Consider the following 22,622-nt stretch of genomic DNA (forward strand, 5'->3'; position numbering starts at 1 on the left):
GCGTGAGCCACCATGCCTGGCCAGAACTACTATTTTTAAATGGTTTTATTTTCAAAAATAACATTTGTCTTTCCAGTGAAGTTTTAAGTAATAATGCACCCCAGAATCAACCAACATTGATGGGCACTCCTACAATTATTTATACAGGATAACTGTGACAATGGGAAAAACAAAAACACAAACCAAAAGGAATCATGTTTCATCCCCATGAATAGATCTCCCCTTGCAAAATCTGACAGAGTTAAGTCTTTACTAATTCTTTCCTCTGTTGCTTTTACTTGTCAAATCACAGTATGTTCATCTTTCTTGCCTAAAAACCTTAATACGGCTGGGGGCAGTGACTCATGCCTGTAATCCCAGCACTTTGGGAGGCCGAAATGGGCGGATCACAAGGTCAGGAGATCCAGACCATCCTGGCCAACATGGTGAAACCCCATCTCTACTAAAAATACAAAAATTAGCTGGGTGTGGTGGTGCATGCCTGTAATCCCAGCTATTCAGGAGTCTGAGGCACAAGAATTGCTTGAACTCAGGAGGCGGAGGTTGCAGTGAGCCGAGATCGCGCCACTGCACTCCAGCCTGGTGACAGAGCAAGATTCCGTCTCAAAAACAAACAAAAAACCTTAATACTTGGTGCTAGCAGCAGGAGGCAGCAGAGATCCTTTGGCTGCCAGGGAAGCTGAGATCAACCTAAGCCCAGAGGAGCCAGGGACGTGACTCTCAATCATCCCACTCAGGAAGCCATTTCACACACATGAGGAACAAGTGCCAGGTTTCTCTGGGTAAAGTCAGACTTTGAGTTCAGGAGCAGTGCGGAAAAGAAGGCTAAGTCTAGGGCTGGGAGCTAGAAGCCCCGAGTCCCATTCCAAATTAACTAGCTACAGGTTCAGAGAAAGTTCCTTCTATTCCTTGAACCTCAAATTCATCTTCAAAATAAGGGGCTTGGTTAAAATGGTCTCAAAGCTTTCTTTCTGTACATCAACATTTGTGTCAGATACCATCTATTACTGGTCTTCACAACACAAATCTGCTCCTCTCCACCACAACTTGATTGAAATAGGTCCTGTAATCTTGTAGATAAGTCGGGGAACAGTCAAGCATAATGTGGAGACTCCTCTAAAGACTGTCTCCCTGGCCTTGCTCACAGCCCAGAGTGCAAAGCTTCCCCCAAAATTCTGAACTGTAAAAAGAAATAGAATGAGAGCAACTTTCTGAATTATGCTCTGCTACTGGTGATAAGCGGGGGACTTTCTTCCTCCCACACCTGAATAAAGGACACAGGGCAGGGAGACTCTGTCTCCTCCTACTCTGTGGGTAACAGAACCTAATGAAGCACCCAGAGAAACCCACGTGGGCAGCCAGATGGGCTGGCAGAGGAAGGAGGCGACCCCAAGCAGGAGTTCTTCATTGAGAATATTAATTACTTGTGGGCGTGCGGGACACCAGAGGGGTTCTCCGCAAGGCTAGAAGTTTCCTGCTGGAAACACTGAGGGTTCCACTAGATTTCCCTTCCACAGTAAAACAGACAAGGCAGGTCCCACCAACTGCCTGTGAAAACCAAGATGTTAAACTCAATGGAGGAGCTTGGAAATACCTGCTAACAATAAAAGAGGACAAGAGCCAGAGACATGCTCAAACCAAAAATCCAGGGGACGGCGTCCTTACCCACATCGTCCTGAAATAGCCTCTGCTCCTTTTTCTTTCATCTCTAACTGGTGAGAATTAATGAGAAAAGCCAGCAGCTATACTTCTGAATGTCATCAGGAAGAAAGTTAAAGCTGCTGTGCCCAGCACTGGGACTGCACAAAGCAATGGGTCAGGAAAGCAGCTTAGTCCCTTGAAACGGAGCCACCTCACCACATTTCCTGAGTCAAGGGCTCAACATCCTGAGGAGAATTCCAAGTCAATACAGCATCGTGTGCACTACCATGCTGAACAAACCCAGTAATATCAAAATGTTTACCAAATTGACATGAAAGCTTCTGGTCTGAACTTGAACAATACTGGTTCAGTCATAACAAAATTTACTGATAAACAGGGCCACTGAAAGAATTACAATGGTAAATAAATACTAAGTGTAGAGAGACAAAATCAGCCAATGATACAGGTGAGAGGACCTGCGAGGCACCACCGTGGCTCTCGGCATACTAGAGGGTTGCACCCCAAAGGGAGAAGTCTGGAAAAACATTGGGTTTTAAAGGTCTCATCTGGTTACATACTATAATATCTACTTCATAAAATCTAATGGCTATACTTTTTTTGTTTGTTTGGAGACAGAGTCTGTCACCCAGGCTGAAGAGCAGCAGTGACACAATCTCGGCTCACTGCAACCTCCGTATCCTGGGTTCAAGCAATTCCTGCCTCAGCCTCCCGAGTAGCTAGGACTATGGGCACGTGCCGCCACGCCCAGCTAAGTTTTTGTATTTTAGTAGAGACAAGGTTTCACTGTGTTGCCCCAGCTGGTCTCGAACTCTAGAGCTCAGGCAATCCGCCCGCCTTGGCCTCCCAAAGTGCTGGGATTACAGGCACGAGCCACCACGCCTGGCCTAATGGCTGTACTTTTAAACAATCTGATTACTAGCTCTACTATTAAGGCACAAGGAAACCATTTACCACGGAGACAAAAATGCACACTTTTTACCGACATATTACAATTTAAAATCATCTCAATCTTTCTATGTAGAACATTTTACACTCCCTGCAGTTAAGAGCATGGATTCTGGAACTACACCATCTGGATTCAAATCCTGGATCCACCACAATGACTATGGGACTCTGAGGAAGATTCGTATCCCCACTGTGCAACGCCTTAGGTAGAGTGAAAATAGTAACACCACTGGCCTCATAAGGTCGTGGTGAGGACTAAATAGCATGATACAAATAAAGAACTTAAAACAATCAGTGCCTGAAAGAACACAGTAAGTGCTAGTTACAATCATGATAACAGAAAGAGTAACAATATAATTTTAAAATCCAGGGCTACAGCTATAATTGCTAGTTTTTTCACCAATGTAGCAAAATCATCAAAATGTGAGCCTGGCCCTTGGCAAGCTTCATTTAACTAATGGTAACCAGCCATGTTCTTACAAGGTTTCTGTAAAGAGCAATGAACTAAACCACAAACTCTTTAAGTAAAACGCCAGCTGCCTTTTCAATTACACAAGAAAGTCAAAGCCACTTTGAAGAGTGCCAAATAATTTTAAAGAAACCCTCACCTGAGGTCCATCTTTTAATGTACTACAAATAATGACAAAACAAACATTTCTTTTTTCAGTGTTAGAAAAAAATAAGAGGAAGACATAAAATAGACCTCAATAAAGTGACTTAAAAAAAATACTAAGGTGCACAAACAGTCACAGGACTCTATGGGTAAGGCCAGAGAAGTAGCCACTAGGCAGGCCTGGGAGTGGGCTGCACACGGCACTCTAGGGCCATCACCAGAAACCACCAGGATGGCCTCCTTCTGCCACGGCACAGTCACCACAGCTACATGGGGACAGCTAAGAACTGATCAGTGGATTGACAATAACGTATAGAAAACCCAGAAAAAGCAATGGATCCAATTCTATCATTACTTTCGAAAAATAAACAAGTGGTAGTGTTTATGTCAGCCCTTTAAATCACAGAAAGATCAGCCATTTTCTAAAGAATAAGGGAAACATGCTTTTTCCTTCATTTAAGGAAAGACAATTAACCAAGATACTTCTTGGCCACCTAATATATGAAGGAAGATACAAAGAGATGTGAAACTCACGATAGGTGATCCTGGAGTTTAGGAGACATGATGGCTACTTTGTGTTACTATGATGTCCACACTTTTTTTTTTTTTTTGGAGACAGAGTCTCACTGTGTCACCTAGGCTGGAGTGCAGTGGTGTGATTGTGATCTTAGGTCACTGCAACCTCCGCCTCCTGGGTTCAAGTAATTCTCCTGCCACAGCCTCCCAAGTAGCTGGGACTACAAGCACGTGCCACCACACCCAGCTAATTTTTGTATTTTTAGTAGAGATGCGTTTCACCATATTGGTCAGGCTGGTCTAGAACTCCTGACCTCATGATCTGCCCACCTTGGCCTCCCAAAGTGCTGGGATTACAGGTGTGAGCCACCGCACCTGGCCCACCCTTATTCTTGTTTGTCTGTTTGAGTCAGAATTTCACTATTGTCACCCAGGCTGGAGTGCAATGGCACGATCTCGGCTCACTGCAGCCTCCGCCTCCCAGGTCCAAGTGATTCTCTTGCCGCAGCCTCCCAAGTAGCTGGAACTATATGTACGTGCCACCACTCCCAGCTAATTTTTTATATTTTTAGTAGAGACAAGGTTTCACTATGTTGGCCAGGCTGGTCTTGAACTCCTGACTTCAGGTGATACACCCACCTCAACCTCCCAAAGTGCAGGGATTACAGGCGTGAGCGACTGCACCCAGCCCCCTTATTCTTAATCTCCACAATCAAACTACAAATTATGCATTACTATTTCGAGTTTACAAATGAGGAAACAGACTCACAGAGGCTAAGTAACTTGATCAGGAGTACAAGATAGAAGTGCCAAAGCTATGATGTTAAATCAAGTCTGTCACCAAAGCACAATACACCTTACACTTTCTCTTATCCCAGTGGTTCTCAATGAGAGGAAAACTGGCAAAGTTCAGAGATATTTTTAATTGCCACAATCAGGGATGGTGATAGCTGATACTGGCATCTGAGGGGTAGATGCCAGGGACACTGCTAAACATCCTATCTGGTCTGAAGTGTCAGCAGCCCTAGGGTTGAGATGGGGCCTACACGTAGTTATGGGACCAAATGTGAGCTGAAGGCATTTCAAGAAGGGAAGGCATATCCCCCTCTTAATTGGGTACTGTGAGAAGCCTTTGTCACAATGGTGGGATTTTGGTTGAGTCTTAAAAATGTGGGTAGACAAGGATGGCATTTCTGGCAGCCTAGAACAAAAGAGATGATCAAAGATGTGGAGATAAAAAACAGAAAGGTGCCCTTAGGGGTCAAGATGATTACCAATGAGTACTTTCTCTAAACTACCTACAAAATAAAACCAGTAAACATTCATGAATGAAAATTCTGGTAAATCTGCACATTATAAATGTTTGGGACATCTTTGAACATTCATAAAAAACGTAAGCTGGTAGATTCGAGAGGGAAATAGGGTACCTGAGGGACATCACTTTTTGTCTGCAAGGGGAAATACAGGCTGACACCAGATGACAGAAAATCTTAAACAGGTTCCCAGAAAGTGACTTAACTTCTACTGGACATAGGCCCAGTACAATTCCAAACTTATTACAGGCTCATAATAAGTTTATTATATAAAACCCATTATATAACGGCCAAAATGGTAAACCCATGAGCTCTGAAGCCAGACTATCTGGGTTTGAATTCCTGCTTCACCACTTAGCACTTTTTAAGCGACTTCTTAACTAGGGGCAAGTTACTTAACCTCTCTGGGCTTCTGTTTCCTCTTGATGAAATCAGGAAAGTAATAATACCCATTTCACAGGGTTATTGTGAGGAACTCAACTATGCAAAGTACTCAAATTATACCTGGCACATAGTAAGCACTGAATTAACTATTTGCTACTATTAGCATTACTATCTCTCATTACATCTTTACAATAAACTAATGAGGAAGGTATCATTTTTGTTTGTTTTTTGTTTTTAAAGAGACAGTCTTGTTCTGTCACACAGGCTAGAGTGCAGTGGCACCATCATGGCTCACTGCAGCCTTGACCCCTTGGGCTCAAGTGATCCTCCGACCTCAGCCTCCCAGGTAGCTGGGACCACAGGTGCATGCCATCATACCTGGCTAATTTTTAAATTTTGTTTGGTAGAGACACGGTCTTGCGATGTTGCCCAGGTTGGTCTTGAACTCCTGGTCTCAAGAAATCCTCCCACCTCAACCTTCCAAAGTGCTGGGATTACAGGCATGAGCCACCACGCCTGGCTGGTATCATTATTTTCCCCACTTTTATTGATGATGAAATTGTGGTTTGCAGAAGTTAGGTAACTTGGCCAAAGCCCTTTGGTGAAAGTAGGGTATATCTGATGCCAAACCCAAGCTCTTAATAACTCCATATATTGCTTCATGAAGGCCAAGAACATAAAGCTTTAGCAAACAGGCAATGGGAAGCCACTAAAGAATTCTAAATGGGAATATGAGTCATTAAAGCAAGGTTTTACTTGCAATAGAAAGGAGAATAAACTGGAAAAGGGACCGGGAATTGGATGGGCTGTATGCACAGAGAGCCAAGAGAAGCCTGTGAAAAGGTACTAGCTGGAGGTGATAAGGGCCTGAACTAAAGAGGACAGCAACAGAAATACAAAGAACATCAAGAGTAAAAGACATGGCAAAGGAGAGTTCAACAGGCGGGTTCCTGGGGAAGCACAGCAAGTGATAGAGTAAGGAGAATGACTGGAACATGGTCGGTTATCCATGACTCTTAAGAAGAAGGTCTACAGTGAAAGGATACTAAGAAAATACTAAGAAAATTGGTCTGCTCTGGCTTGTTCTGGGAAATGATATAACTGTGTCAGTCTGCAATAAAAAATCTTCCTAGTATTACCCGGGAGAAAGAAATACTGAAAACATAGGCTGAATCAAAGGGGTTGAAGGGAAATCTCAGGTAAGTAGATTATTAACTGGAATACGTAATTTCTTGAACAACTTACTACACTGAAAGTTCTGTGTAAGCTTAGGGGGAAAAAATCCAGATTCCATGATAATATTTTTCTTAAAGAAAGATGGGTTCACACACACAAAACCAAAACCAAACCAAAATTCCATTAACACTGCATATAAGAACAAAGTGCAGACCACATGACACAATCAAATTTTCAGCATGAATTTCTCTGAACTAAAGAAATAATATAAGAGCTCTTTCTAAGTTTCCACCAAAAACAGGGTACATGAATTACAGTGAGGATAACACATGCATTGGCCAGGTGTGGTATAATCCTAGCAACTTTGGGAGGCTGAGGTGGGAAGACTGCTTGAGTCCAGGAGACCAAGAGACCAGCCTGAGCAACACAGTGAGACCCCGTCTCTACAAAAAAATAAAAATTAGCTAGCATGGTGGTGTATGCCTGCAGTCCCAGCTACTAGGGAGGCTGAGGTGGGAGGATCACTAGAGCCCAGGAGGCCAAGGCTGCAGTGAGCTGTGACTGACCAGTGCACTCCAGCCTGGGTAACAGAGGAAGACCCTGTCTCAAAAAACAAAAACAAAATGAAGAACACAGGTTAACTTATTTAATCTTCGGTTCATTCAACAAGGATGCACTGAGGTTCCACTGAACCTCAGATTTTTGTCTTTCAACTTACAGACTCCTTCAACTTGCTAAGGCTATATTTTCTTCTCTAGAAGATAAAATAAATGTCAATGGCTCATCTGTGAATTCACCTTTTTTTTTTTCCCTGAGATGGAGTCTTGTTCTGTTGCCCAGGCTGGAGTGCAGTGGCATGATCTCGGCTCACTGCAACCTCCACCTCCCGGGTTCAAGTAATTCTCCTGCCTCAGCTGGCAGAGTAGCTGGGATTACAGGCGTGTGCCACCACGCCTGGCTAATTTTTGTGTTTTTAGTAGAGATGGGGTTTCACCATGCTGGCCAGGCTGGTCTCAATCTCCTGACCTCGTGATCCACCCGCCTTGGCTGCTCAAAGTGCTGGGATTACAAGCGTGAGCCACTGCGCCTGGCCAAATTCACCTTCTTACACACTAAGCCTAAAGGGTGGTGGTGTGGTCAGTCACTTAAGGCAACAGCAGGCCCCTCTGAAAGCATGAGGTTCTGGGAAATGATGGAGCCTGCGGGAAATACATGCAGGCAGCTATTTCTGAAATTATTCAGTATTTGTTAGAATGTGTAATTCCTTTAATATTTTCAAGATTTATCAAAAATAATTAGGAGATTCTTCCCAAGTTTTAACAATATGGTTTTGTTTTTTGGTGTTTTTTTGTGTTTTTTTTTTTTTTTTAAGACTTTAGAGTTGCTGCTAAATGTTACAAATAATACACTAGTCTTATTTGGGGATCAAATAATTCCACTTAACATACTAATTTCTGCCCTCACCACATAACCTCTTCTACATTAAAGTTGTTCATTTGAGATATCAGCCTGTCGAAATAATGAATAAAAATGCTACTATTTGAAAGCTAAGGGCAAACAGATACAGTACTGAACAAAAGTTAGCCATAAATCTAGGCCCACATGTATACCTAGCATAATACTACATAGAAACAACTCAATTCAACTGATATAGAAGACAATGTAGTGAACTTTTCCCTCTCCAGCCCCTCTTCTCAAGTAACATCTGTCATGTTACAGAATAAGCTGCCAATTTTCCATACAAGGCTGGGTGCGGTGGTTCATACCTGTAATCCCAGCACTTTGGAAGGCAGAGGCAGGCAGACTGCCTGAGCTTAGGAGTTTGAGACCACCCTGGGCAACATGGTGAAACCCTGTCTCTACTAAAAATACAAAAATTAGCTGGGTGTGGTACCAAGCACCTATAGTCCCAGCTACTCAGGAGGCTGCAATGAGCTGAGATTGCACCACTTCACTCCAGCCTGGGTGACAGAGCGAGACTCCGTCTCCAAAAAAAAAAAAAAAAAAACCGTACAAAAGGAAGAAGTAAAGAGATGAACACACAGGCAGGCTAAACAAAGTTATCTGCACACAAATTCAACAGAAATATCAAAGATGCTTTTACTACACAAATTTAAACTTCAAACTTTTTACGGGCAATGAGTAGAATACATACTGATTCCATGAAGAACACTGGAATGGGCAAACACTGCTAATTAGGAGGAGTTCTTCCATCTACGCATACTTTCATTCTACAGATGTTTACTAGAGCATCATCTCTAAGCCTGACCCTAGCTGAGGGTTTTCTTCTGGCAGGGAAACTGAACAAAACACACATCTAATACAGTAATTTCTATATGAGTTAAACATTTCCATTTTTTCCCCAGCTTTACTGAGGTACAACTGACAATAAAAACGGAATATATTAGTAGTGTACATGTCTTGAAATATGTGTACACTGTGAAATGATTAGCACGAAACAGCTAATTAACCTAACCCAGTATGACATATAGACTCTGTGTGTGTGTACATGATGAGAACATTCAAGTCTACTCTGTTAACAAATTCCAAGTATACAATACAGTAATGTTAACTATAGTCATCATGCTGTCTATTAGATCTGCAGAATTTAACCACGTTATAACTGAAACTTTGTACACAACTCTTCAATTATCTATTATTTAATCTCCATCCAAGGATACTTAGTAAATAAACCCAGTAAGTTATTTCTTCTAAATTACTTCCTAATGAACTAAGTGGGATGTTTTATAGTAGATACTGAACAAAAACAATGTAATTGTACCATGTCACATACCTTAAAAAAAAAAATGACAGGCAAAAAACGTATGCCTGACAATTACATGTTGTTCCCTTCACAACACAAAATATCATTAAATACTGACTTAATAAGAGTTCAAAATGTTATGCACTGATACATATGTAACATACATAACATATATATATTATGCACTGATACATATGTAATACATATACATATTTGTAAACAGCATTCATGTTGAAAGCCTAACCAATTAGGTACTAGGGCCTAGGGGCTGCCGTCAAAAGTCTCACCTGTCGAATGATACTCTTCACACAACGTACTGGGAGGCCTTGATAGTTGGATTTGATGATCCACTTGAGGAGATGGTGGCCAAGCACTTCGAAGACCATGCAGACATCTGGGACACAGTTAAGGATCATTTGTGGATGCACTGCCTGGAGTGAGGCAGTTATTGAAAGCAGCACCATTGTGTCACTTGCAAAGCACTTATTACTTTATAAAATACAACATCAACCCTATCAGTAATACCAAAAGTGAGAAAATGTTGTATCTCACTTAAATAACAAGAACTGACATTACTAAATACAGGTGTTTCCCAGTATCTCAGGGGATTGGTTCCAGGACCGCTCTCAGATACCAAAATGTACATATGCTCACCTCTTCAGTAAACTGGTGTAGTATATACATAACCTATTCACATCCTTCCATATACTTTATTTTTATTTTTTTTTTGAGACGGAGTCTTGCTCTGTTGCCCAGGAGTGCAGTGGTGTGATCTCGGCTCACTGCAAGCTCTGCTTTCTGGGTTCACAGCATTCTCCTGCCTCAGCCTCCCGAGCAGCTGAAACTACAGGTGCCCGCCACCACGCTCGGCTAATTTTTTGTAATTTTAGTAGAGACAGGGTTTCACCATGTTAGCCAGGATGGTCTCGTTCTCCTGACCTCATGATCCACCCGCCTCGGGCTCACAAAGTGCTGGGATTACAGGCGTGAGCCACCGTGCCCAGCCCATATACTTTATTTAAATCATGTCTAGATTACTTATAATACCTAATACAATGTATATGCTCTGTACATAGTTGTTATACTCTATTTCTTAATTTCTATTACTTTTTACTGGTGTTTCCCAAATATTTTTCATCCAACGTTTATTAAATCTATGAATGGGGAACCAGCAGATACAAAGGGCTAAGTGTACTTACTCTGTGCCATATATTATTTCACGTGTACTCCAAACAACCTTAGGCAATAATGTAATTAACCCCACTGTAGGCATGAGGACATGGCACTTTCTAGGTGTAGAGTGCACTTAGAAAGTGCCAGGTGGCTGAGCCACTACTCAAGCCTACACTGAGCTGAACTCTCACCCATCTCAGCACACTCCCTGAAAATCAGCCTGATGAAACAGGCAAGACTGAAACCTCCTAGGAACTGACATGAAACAAATACAGAGCTCCAGTATCTTAAGTGTCCTAACTGCCTGCCTAAATTTCTACTTGATAAGCTACATAAAACACATTATAAAATAAAAATTTAGTAAACACAGTTAAGACCTGTTTAATCTTTCCTTGAATAATATCTTACATTATACGACTAGATCAATTTTAATACTATAGGCAGGTGTTAAGAATGTATGATCACCATTTAAGACATGGTATTAAGACTTAATCTATAATAACAACATCTCAGGAATCTGGATTTTCTTTTCTTAAAAAGACAGGGTCTCACTACGCTGTGCCAGGTGGACTAGAACTCCTGGGCTAAAGATACTCTCTTGCCTTAGATTCCCAAGTAGTCAGTACTACAGGTGAAAACCACCATGCCCAGCTTAATTTTTTTTTGAGACACAGTCTTGTTCTGTCACCCAGGCTGGAGTGCAGTGGCACGATCTCAGCTCACTGCAACCTCCACCTCCTGGGTTCAAGCGATTCTCCTACTCGGCTTCCCAAATAGCTGGGATTACAGGCGTGTGCCACTATGCCCAGTTGATTTTTCCAGTTTTAGTAGAGACAGGGTTTCACCATGTTGGCCAGGCTGGTCTCAAACTCCTAATCTCAAGTGATCCACACACCTTGGTCTCCCAAAGTGCTGGGATTAAGGCATGAGCCACCACACCTGGCCCCAACTTAATTTTTTTTAAAAATAGGTATTTCAGCCTTCACAACTATGATACCTCCAATTTCATTATATATTCATGTCATTCATACAGGAAGATTACAAATGGCTCTGAAACCCTTTGAGAACATTTTATTCATCCCTGGAGGCTTACACTTGACTTTAGAATAAAAAAAAGTAGTTGATTTAATCAACTATAATAACTGAATATGCTATATTAAAACAATATTATTTTAAATATTTTTAGTGAAAAAAAGAAAAATCTTTCTATACTGTTTAAGAATGTAAGCACTACAGATTTATGCGCAGATAATCTAAAGCCAGAAGTTTCTTACTATTTCCCAGGCTCATTACAAAAACGGCAGATTATTTAAGGACTGCATTTAGCAGCAGGCATAGGGCGAGGCCCAGGATATCCAAAACATAACCTAAGTCTTCTCAAAGCACTGGCATATCTGGATATGATAATTACTTCGCATTTTGCTTAACAGTAAAAATACCCACTAGAACGTATATTTCAAAAACCTCTATTTACCCACGGATTAAGTAGTTTCTCCAAAGAAATGTTCTATTAGCTGTCCCAAGAAGGACCTTGCAAGTCGGACACAGAAGAAGTGAGTGCTCTGCCGCTATCTGCTTACTGATTTATCTATCTAAAGGGAAAAATATACTCAGCAGTTAGCAGAAATTAACTGGAGAAAAAGGACGAGGTAACATTAGCAGCCACTGGTACTTCCTAGTACACTCAAGATGAATTTCTAAAAGAAATATGAGGGATTTTCAAAAAGTTTATGGAAAATGTGTATTTTGAAAACACTATGCATAGATTTCAAAAATTTTTTTGCACCAAAATAAACTCATACTAGTTTGTTAAAGTATCTGAACAGGATCTAGTTTGAGGCACTCGCAAGATAAGACATCGGTTTGAAAAAAGCCTCTATCAGAGCAACATGAATTCTAAAATCAAAGCAATAACAAACATCAAATTTATGATGAAGCTTGGGTGAAAAAATGGTGAAATCACTGATGCTTTATGGTAAGTTTAAGGGGACAATACCCCAAATAAATCGGCAGTTTACAAATGAATAACCGGTTTTAAGAAGGGATGAGATAATGTTGAAGATGAAGCCTGCAGCGGCAGACCATTTGCATCAATTTGTGTGGAAAAAAAGTTTGCGGCCGGGCGTGGTGGCTCACACCTGTAATCCCAGTACTTTGGGAAGCTGAGGCGGGCAGATCACCTGAGGTCGGGAATTCGAGACCAGCCTGACCCACATGGAGAAATCCCGTCTCTAAAAAAATAAAAAATAAAAAATAAATACAAAATTAGCTGGGCGTGGTGGCACATGCCTGTAATCCCAGCTACTCGGGAGGCTGAGGCAGGAGAATCTCTTGAACCCGGGAGGCGGAGGTTGTGCTGAGCCGTGACTGCATCATTGCGCTCCAGCCTGAGCAACAAGAGCAAAATTCCATCTCAAAGAAAAAAAAAGTTTGCACCCTAATTGAAGAGGACAGATGACAGCACAAACAACAGCCAACACCACAGACTTCACGACTGGTTCAACTTATGCAATTCCAATTGAAAACTGAAGTTGAGCAAACTTTCCACTCAATGGGTGCCAAAACCACTGTTCCCAGATCAAGACAAGAGCAGAGCTTTCAACGGAAATTTTAAACAGGTACGATCGAGATCCTGAAGCATTTCTTCAAAGGACTGTGACAGGACATAAAACATGGTTCTACAGTATGATCCTGAAGACAAAGCACAATCAAAGCAATGACTACCAAGAGGTGGCAGTGGTCCAGTCAAAGCACTAGTGAACTAGTGAAGAGGAAAGGTCACTGCAACCGTTTTTTGGGATGCTGAGGCATTTTGCTTGTTGACTTTATGGAGAACCAAAGAATGATAATACCTGATTATCAGAGCTAATTTTGAGAAAGTCAGTGAATGCTTTAGCAGGAAAATACCTCAGAAAACTTCACCAAGGAGTCCTTCTCCACCATGTAAATGTTCCTGTTCATTCCTCTCATCAAACGAGGGCAATTTTGTGAAGAGTTTCAGTGGAAACTCATTAGACATCCACCTTATTATCCTTATTTGGCTACTCCTAATTTTTGTTTCCTAATCTTAAAAAGGGCACCCATTTTTCTTCAGTTAATAATGTAAAAAAGATTTCACTGACATGGTTAAATTCCTAAGACCCCTGGTTCTTTGGGGAGCAACTAAATGGCTGATATGATTGTTTACAAAAGTGTCTTGAACTTGATGAAACTTATGTGAGAAATAAAGTTTATATTCTTTATTTTTGTCTTTTAATCTAGTTTTTCTATGAACATGGTGACATTCCCTTGTATAAAAACCTTCTCAAATATATAGAGTGAAGGAAATGCTTCCCTAGTTGATCATGACTTAGTAGATGCATAAACTGGATGTCATTTTGGAGTTTAAATCTGGGAAAAAGCCTTATCCTTAGGCTTCTGACATTTGTGAAAGTAAAATATCAAAATGGTGGATCTGTTCCAAACATGATATAAAGAGCAAAAAATCTGAGAGAAGCCAGAAGACCACAGCTACTGACACAACCTAGCATCCATCAGTCATGTGCCTCTGAGTAAAGTGGTCCAATTTTCTTGAACCTTGGAAAATGAAAGTACTGCCTACTCCAGGCACACAAAGGGCTATCTCAGAGGATCCAACACCCACATAAAGAAAAAGTATTCATGACACTGAAGGCATCATCTCTTCTCTTCATTTTTGCTTTCTTCTCTGAGCTACAGGTTTTGGGATACTTTGCTCTCTGTCACTTCTCCCTGGAGCTACCCTTTGCCAACTCCTCAGGTAGAGGAAGGATAAGGATAACATGCCAACCCTTTCTACAATCCTAATTCACTTCCTCCTGAGTCCCCATCAAAACCAAAAAGCATCCACATAACTTAGTAGCATGGTCAAAACTGATATTCTCAAAAAAGAAAGGAAAGTCAAGAGACACCTTTGCTTGTCTTCTTCCTAGACACACTTCCAAAGATAACTAGTATTAGTGAGAGGTGAAGCCAGCTGGACTTCCTGGGTCGAGTGGGGACTTTGAAAACTTTTCTGTCTAGCTAGAGGACTGTAAATGCACCAATGTGCTCTGTGTCTATCTAAAGATTGTAAATGCACCAATCAGTGCTCTGTGTCTAGCTAAAGGATTGTAAATGCACCAATCAGCACTCTGTAAAAATGCACTGACCAGTGGTCTGTGTCTAAAGGATTGTAAATGCACCAATCAGCAATCTGTAAAAACACACTAATCAGCACTGTGTCTACCTAAAGGATTGTAAATGCACCAATCAGCACTCTGTAAAGTGGACCAATCGGCAGGTCCATTTCTCCAACGTGGGCACGGACAAATGAGGGAATAAAAGCTGGCCACCCGAACCAGCAGCAGCAACCTGCTTGAGTCCCCTTCCATGCTGTGGAAGCTTTGTTCTTTCACTCTTCAAAATAAATCTTGTTGCTGCTCACTCTTTGGGTCCACACCAACTTTAAGAGCTGTTAACACTCACCATGAGGGTCTGTGGCTTCATTCCTGAAGTCAGCGAGACCACGAACCCACCGGGAGGAACAAACAACTCTGGATGTGCCACTTTTAAGAGCTGTAACACTCACTGCAAGGTCTGCAGCTTCATTCTTGAAGTCAGTGAGACCAAGAACCCACCAGAAGGAAACGGAAAAATTACGACTAAGGCCATCCTTTTAAAAAACATGAGAAACACCTACACTTATAGCTGACCAAGAAACACTTTCCTCTGTTAAGAATCACTAACTTCTGTCAGGATAATTTAAATACTCTGTGGATCATATTCTAACAAGAAACAGAAAAATGTAAATTGAGCAAATTAATCTTAAACTGAACAACTAAAGTAAGTGAATACAGACTTAGGAGTAAACAATATTGTTAAAAATGATTCAAATATGTCTTTAAAAGTTCATTTTTGCAATACCAAGGAAATCTGTATTAAGAAGTCTCCAATACCAACGATATCTGATGAGATATCAAGAACCCGTTAATGTCTTTGGTGAGTTTTAAGGTTATGTTTAAAAGTTCATATTTTTTTCAAAGATTCACAATGACACAGAAGTAAAAGGACATGACTTCTAGGATTTGCTCTATAATAATTCAGCAAGAAAAGATAGATGGATCAATTATGGCCAGACCATGACAATTATTAAACTTGAGTGACGAATTTACAACAATTTACTGTAGTATGATCTCTTTCTTATAAGTTTGAAATTTCTCCCAATAAGTTTGTAAAGAAAAACAATAAAGGTATTTTCGATCAAGCACTGGCTTATGTCAGATTTATCAAGGAGTATAGAAAATGCAGAGTATAGAAAATGCATCATTTTACTTTTCCTTAACTTTTGCAATATAGATAACCAGGAATAAAATCAAGAAAACCAAAATGTTTCCATATTCACCTGACAGAAAGATGAGCCTCTGCAGGACAATTATTTGAAAGGCTCAGTTGTATCATTTTGGAAACAGAATTTGGCAATTATTAGTACTATTCAGAACTAAGAGCAGTCAAGCGCCACCTTGGGATGTGGACATTTACAGAGCATTTTTCCTTTTATCTTAACCAATGCTCCATTTTCACATGGTGCTTTGCAGCCACTGGGGCACACACAGATTGTCCTTATGCACTGGTTTTAGAAAGTTTAAAACACAAAGAAGTGGTGCTGATGTATGCTTTTATCTACTACCACAAAAAAAACTTTACCACTATTAATGGGAAGAGATCAATAATTAATTCCACACCAAAATTAAGTCAAGTTGTTGTGTTAAAAATAAGTTTCTAAGATGCTACTATACCAAACACCCCAAAAAGCCATGAAAACTATTCTAGGTGGACCACTTCATAATACTTGACAATGTTCCTGGAGTGTTTATGTTGAAGGTGATACAGCAGTAAACAGAGATTATAGGAGCTTGAAATATTTTCATTTTTTAAAAGGTAAAAATACAAATAAATCAGGAAGTAAAGGATACGTATCCCATTCATGCCTGAAATCTTGAAGTCGTCAATGAGCTGGACCACCATGTCTTTGTTTGGGTCACTGGGATCACTTTCTCGAACCTATGCCAAGAAAAATGAATGCAAGAACACAGGAGTTTAAGACAAAGCATGTTTTCCCATTATAACACCAATACTGTTTAAATAAAAGTATATTTTAAAATAAAAAATTCATCACAAAGTTATAAAAAATAAACTTTATTTATTTATTTATTTATTTTTTGAGACAGAGTCTTGCTCTATCGCCCAGTCTGGAGTGCAGTGGTACGATCTCGGCTCACTGCAACCTCTGCCTCCCAGGTTCAAGTGATACTCATGCCTCAGCCTCCCAAGGAGCTGAGATTACAGGTGCCCACCACCATGCCTGGCTATTTTTTGTATTTTTAGCAGAGATGGGGTTTCACCGTGTTTGCCAGGCTGGTCTCGAACTCTTGACCTCAAGTGATCTGCTCGCTTTGGCCTCCCAAAGTGCTGAGATTATAGGTATGAGCCACCGTGCCCAGCCAAACTTGACTTTAATTTAGTATTACCCAGAAAAATCTTTCTGTAAAATTTTAAGTCATTAAGTTTTCTTATATCATTCACATTTTTAAAGTACTTACACATTTGAGCAATTTTATTTCATCCAAGGCTGTCTCCGTATAATGCTGGGCACTTTTTACAACTTTCATTGCAACAAATCTTTTCCCCCTAAAAGAAAAAACAAAAAAAAGAGTCTATTTATCTATATTATCAGTAGAAAGAATCACTGGTATCCAGGTTGAGCATCCCTAATTGGAAAATGTAAAATCCAAAATGCGCCAAAACCTAAAACATTATGAGTGTGTCGACACGATGCCACAGTGTAAAATTCCACCTCTGACTGCAATCAAAACTCAGTAAAAGATTTGCATGTTGCACAAGATTATTTAAAATATTGTATAAAATTGCCTTCAGGGTATGTGTATACGGTGTATATGAAATATAATGAATTTTGTGTTTAGATCTGGGTCACATCTCCAAGATAGGTCATTGTGTATATACACAAATATTCCAAAATCCAAAACACTTCTGGTCTCAAAGCATTTCAGATAAGGGATATTCAACTTGTAATGAGATCTATCCAATACACAGAAACATAAGCTTTCCTTTAAAATAGTACTTTTCAAATGGTGGGGCCACATTAAATAGTAGTATGGGTCAAGACAATCTCTTTTATGCTTTGTTGTTTTGTTTTTTCCCTAATTAAAATAAGACTAGATAAACATCAGAGTTATCACGAATATTACACACCAACCTAATAGTGAAAACCATTCTCTTTTAACACTTTTGTTTCAGTACACACACACACACGCACCAAATACGTGTGTGTGTGTGTGTGTGTGTGTGTGTGTGTGTGTATGGAGTAGCAATGAAGTTTCTTAGTATGGGTCATGGCTTTGAAAAGTTAAAAATGACTGATTTGAAACGCCTATACTATACATTATGTTTGTCTGATATGGATGAATTACTAGAAAAATAATATAATCCCAGTGTAAAACAATTTCAATGAATTAACTTTGAAATAAAGCTGGAAGCAAGTAATATTTTAAGATTTCAAATGAACTTCAAACTAAGGCAGGGGGCAGGAAGGAATCTAGCCAGCTGAGGCAGGCCTGTGCTAAGCACTTCACATACCTCAACAAAGCAGTGGTGACCCTCAGCCATACCTTCTTAGAACACAGATGTTGAACTACTCCAAGAAACAAATGCACAAATGACAAAGAACACTTACTGCATATCCCAGCACAGCCAGACAGTAGAGAAGTGCCCCCATCCAAGCTTTCTAATAACATGATACCGGCCATTGAAGAGGTCTCCAATTTTCACTGGATGATATCCACCTTAAAAAACAAGAAAGAAAGAAAAAAATTCAAAATATTCGAAAAGTAGTAATAAACATTTCATCTCTTTTGTCATTCTTGATGTCATTAAAGAAAGCTCTACATAATACATGCAGACTAAAACATGTTTAATAATACAACATTTTTTTCAGGAATATCTTTCAACAAGAAAAAGTGTTGGCTGGATGTGGTGGCTTACACCTGTAATCTCAGCACTTTGGGAGGCCAAGGCAGGTGGATCACTTCAGATCAGGAGTACGAGACCAGCCTGGCCAACATGGTGAAACCCAGTCTCTACGAAAAATACAAAAATCAGCAGGGCATGGTGGTGAGTACCTGTAATCCCAGCTACTTAGGAGGCTGAGGGGAGAGAATCACTTGAAACTGGGAGGTGGAGGCTGCAATGAGCCTGAGTGAAAAGTGTGCGACTGCAATCCAGCCAGCCTGAGCAAAAAGTGTTCTATGAATTCCTATTAGACTTCTTGTTTTAATTTAATTTAAAGAGGCAATGAACCATCTAGCACACCGTAATGATAACTTGAGGTTCTCTATTTACTTACTTTACTTATTTATTTTTAAGACAGGGTCTCACTCTGTTGTCTAGACTGGAGTGCAATGGCACGATCTCAGCTCAATGCAACCTCTGATTCCCAGGCTCAAGAGGTCCTCCCACCTCAGCCTCCCAGGTAGCTGGAACTACAGGCACACACCACCATGCCCAGCTAATTTTTGTATTTTTTATAGGGACAGGGTTTCACCACATTACCCAGGTTGGTCTTGAACTCCTAGGCTCAAACAATCCGCACATCTCCCCTCCCAAAGTGCTGGGATTATAGGCATGAGCCACCACGCCTGGCCAAGGTTCTGTATTTCAATCTAGGTGTGTACGTTATGCACATACCAGCTCTTGGTATTTAAAGACTTTTTTTCTCCTAAACAAGTTAAATTCAAATCTTTTTGGATATGTACAAGAAAACTGAACAAAATAAACAATGCTTACTCTGTATAATTCTGCATACATTAATGGTTTATTAATAACTAGAAACTGTACAATGATGTCTTAATTTACCCTCTAACAGGGCTTGTTCCTCTCATCACTCTTCTGCCAACTCCTAACTCCTGCCTGGAAACATTCCTCACAAATGAAGAAATGAGGCCGGGCACGGTGGCTCAACACCTGTAATCCCAGCACTTTGGGAGGCCAACGCAGGCAGATCACCTGAGGTCTGGAGTTCGAGACCAGCCTGGCCAACACGGTGAAACCCCATCTCTACTAAAAATACAAAAAATTAGTCAGGTGTGCTGGCGAACTCCTGTAATCCCAGCTACTCGGGAGGCTAATGAAGAAGAATTGCTTCAACCCAGGAAGCAGAGGTTACAGTGAGCCAAGATCACGCCACTGCACTCCAGCCTGGGTTACAGAGTGAGACTCCACCAAGAAAGACAAGAAAGACAAGAAAGAAAGAAAAGGAAAGAAAGGGAAGAAAGGGAGGAAGGAAGGAAGGAAGGGAGGGAGGGAGGGAGGGAGGGAGGGAGAGAGAGAGGGAGAGAAAGAGAAAGAAAGAGAAAGAAAGAAAGAAAGAAAGAGAAAGAAAGAAAAGAAAGAAAAGAAAGAAAGAAAGAAAAGAAAGAAAGGAAAGGCAGGCAAGGAAAAGAAAAAAGAAAAGAAAGAAAGGGGAGGGGAGGGGAGGGGAGAGGAAGAAATCAGTTATAGAGGGCACCCAATTAAGGTAGATTCTTGAGGGGAAGTAGGGTGCCTCACTGATATCTGGCATGAGAAGTTCTTCACTTCGCATTTTTAAGCAAAATAAGCAAGCTACAAACTAGCATGGATAATATGGCACACTTTTTGTGAAATACGGAGGATAAGATGTTAGGAATGGACATTCCTGGGTATAAAATTACTCTTAATTAAGTCTCTTTATCTACATTTTATTCTTCTTATCTATGCTTTTTTAATTTCTTCAAATTTTCTAAAACAATATTTTACTACTTTTTTACTTTGGAAACAGATTTTTCATTATTTTAGCATTTGCTTTTTTATTGTAAAGATGTTATTTCTTTTTTAATCTGCAGAATTCTTACAAATTACTCAATAAAGATGTGGATGGCTTGTGCCTAGTCTTAAGAGCTCTAGAGCAGTTATAGAAAGTATCTAACCAGATCCTTCAATATATTCCCAGAGGGCTCTCAATAATACTTCAAGAATATATTTATGAACATTTAAATTGTGTTGGATTAGTGAAGCAGGAATCTGACCAGATACTGAGTTCGTGAGATTCTTACCCTTCTACTGCCTCTGCACTTGCTTGTCCTGGATTTGAATCTCAAGGTGTATGACAACATTTTGGGCTACATATATGAACTAAATGATAGTGAATTAGGAATAAAATGTAGCAAATTATTAAATGGCTTACTACTTAGAAGATTAAACTAAAATTAATTAAAAGAAATGAGCTCTGAGTTTATAATATAGTTATTTATTTATTTATTTATATTTTTTGAGACCGAGTTTCGCTGTTACCCAGGCTAGAGTGCACTGGCCATCTCGGCTCACTGCAACCTCCACCTCCTGGGTTCAAGCCATTCTCCTGCCTCAGCCTCCCATGTAGCTGGGATTACAGGCTTGCACCACCACACCTGGCTAATTTTTGCGTTTTTACTAGAGACAGGGTTTTGCCATGTTGGCCAGGCTGGTCTCTAACTCTTGACCTCAGGTGATCTGCCCACCTTGGCCTCCCAAAATGCTGGGATTACAGGCATGAGCCACTGCGCCCAACCTACGATACAGTTTTGAAACCATTAAAATTAACATTCAAAGCAGGAAATGCAACAGTTTATCCAGTATAATTAGGAACACTGTGCGAGGCACTTTATTTTCAAAACTATGTTCCATGAAACAAAAATAAACTATAATATACTGCAGGTGTTCAATAGAGAAGCAGGGGAGTAGGAAGGAAGAAGGGAGAAGTTCTGTTTGAGAAACGCAGTGTTGAACAAAGAAAAGCAGATTTCCTGACCATAGGCCTAATGTTTTAATACAGAGTGAGAACCTTTAAGAGAACAGAAAATGCTGCATATTCCTGACATACGTGTTCATGGAATTGTTTCTTCAGAGACCTAGTTACATTTTATAACACAAGTATTTAGGAAAGACTGATCTACCATAATTCTTGAAACCACCATACAAAGTAGATGGTATTATTTTTACAATGCTACAGAGAACACCAAGTATCACAGATTATGAAGTACTAGGTTCACGGCTGGAAACTAGGTCTGACTCCAAAACCCATGTTTTATCAACTAGTAAGAAATACACTCCAATTTTAATAACTAGAGGACTGCTTCCTGGTCTTAGTACATAGAAAACATGAGATGTCTTAATTAAAATCTATATACTACTTAAACGTACATTATTGCCAATATTTGTCACTAAATTTAAAAATAATTTATGCATAAAAAGAAACCTGTATCACTAGTATATGTTTCAGATTCAAATTCTCAATTAGCCGAACTGTATACATGTGAGCAAACACAGAAGAGCACTATTTCCAACGTAATCACAGTGTAAGCATAGCAGCTCCTTTTCTCAAGGGCTTTGAAAGCTAACAACAACAAAATTACTACTGGAGTAAAGTATCCCTGAAGCCCTCAGTCTAGCTAAAAATATTATCTCTATAAAAAGGCAAATTACACAAGAGGGGCATTTTTTTTTTAAAGAGATGTGGGCTAGCTCTGTCACCCAGGCTGGAGTGCAGTAGAGCAGCACAAACAGGGCTTACTACATCCTTGAACTCCTGGGTTCAAGCAATCTTCTCAACTCAGCCTCCAAGAAGTACATGCCACCATGCCTGGCTAGTAATAGTATTTTTAAAACAACTGAAAGTATAACGCACTTAACTTACTTCTATTTTGAAAACGTGATATACACAATTTCAAGTCTATGTATATTCTCATATTGTAACTCCTGGTTTCCTACACAATCAAGTATCTTCTGACCATTCATTTTTCATTCCCTTCTCACAGAATGGCAGCCTTGCTCACAGGGCATCTCCTCTAACACCCATGCTGCCAGAAGAGTGGTCTCTGTCCCCGTGCACCAGACCACACTAACCTAATACCCAGGGAATCTGAAAAAATGAACACTCCAGTAACTCCACCAGAAATGACCCCAATTCCCTGGGCTTAGTTAACTATGTGCACCATAATGGCTATTA

General features: G+C 40.2%; 1 protein-coding gene across 9 annotated transcripts in view; it reads right to left on the minus strand.

Moving 5' to 3' along the window:
- SRPK2 (SRSF protein kinase 2) overlaps nucleotides 1-22,622 on the minus strand; it is a 286,551-nt gene that overhangs the window by 36,078 nt on the left and 227,851 nt on the right. For all 9 annotated transcript variants that reach the window (XM_055114799.1, XM_055114797.1, XM_034964712.2 and 6 more), the window contains 4 exons: nucleotides 18,297-18,405; nucleotides 17,146-17,233; nucleotides 16,519-16,606; nucleotides 9,661-9,767 (listed from right to left, as the gene is read on the minus strand). In XM_055114799.1, the coding sequence (XP_054970774.1) occupies nucleotides 9,661-9,767; nucleotides 16,519-16,606; nucleotides 17,146-17,233; nucleotides 18,297-18,405 (392 nt within the window). The remainder of the gene's footprint in view (nucleotides 1-9,660; nucleotides 9,768-16,518; nucleotides 16,607-17,145; nucleotides 17,234-18,296; nucleotides 18,406-22,622) is intronic.

The sequence above is a fragment of the Pan paniscus genome, chromosome 6, assembly GCF_029289425.2.
Source record: "Pan paniscus chromosome 6, NHGRI_mPanPan1-v2.0_pri, whole genome shotgun sequence".
In the NCBI taxonomy this organism is placed as follows: Eukaryota; Metazoa; Chordata; class Mammalia; order Primates; family Hominidae; genus Pan; species Pan paniscus.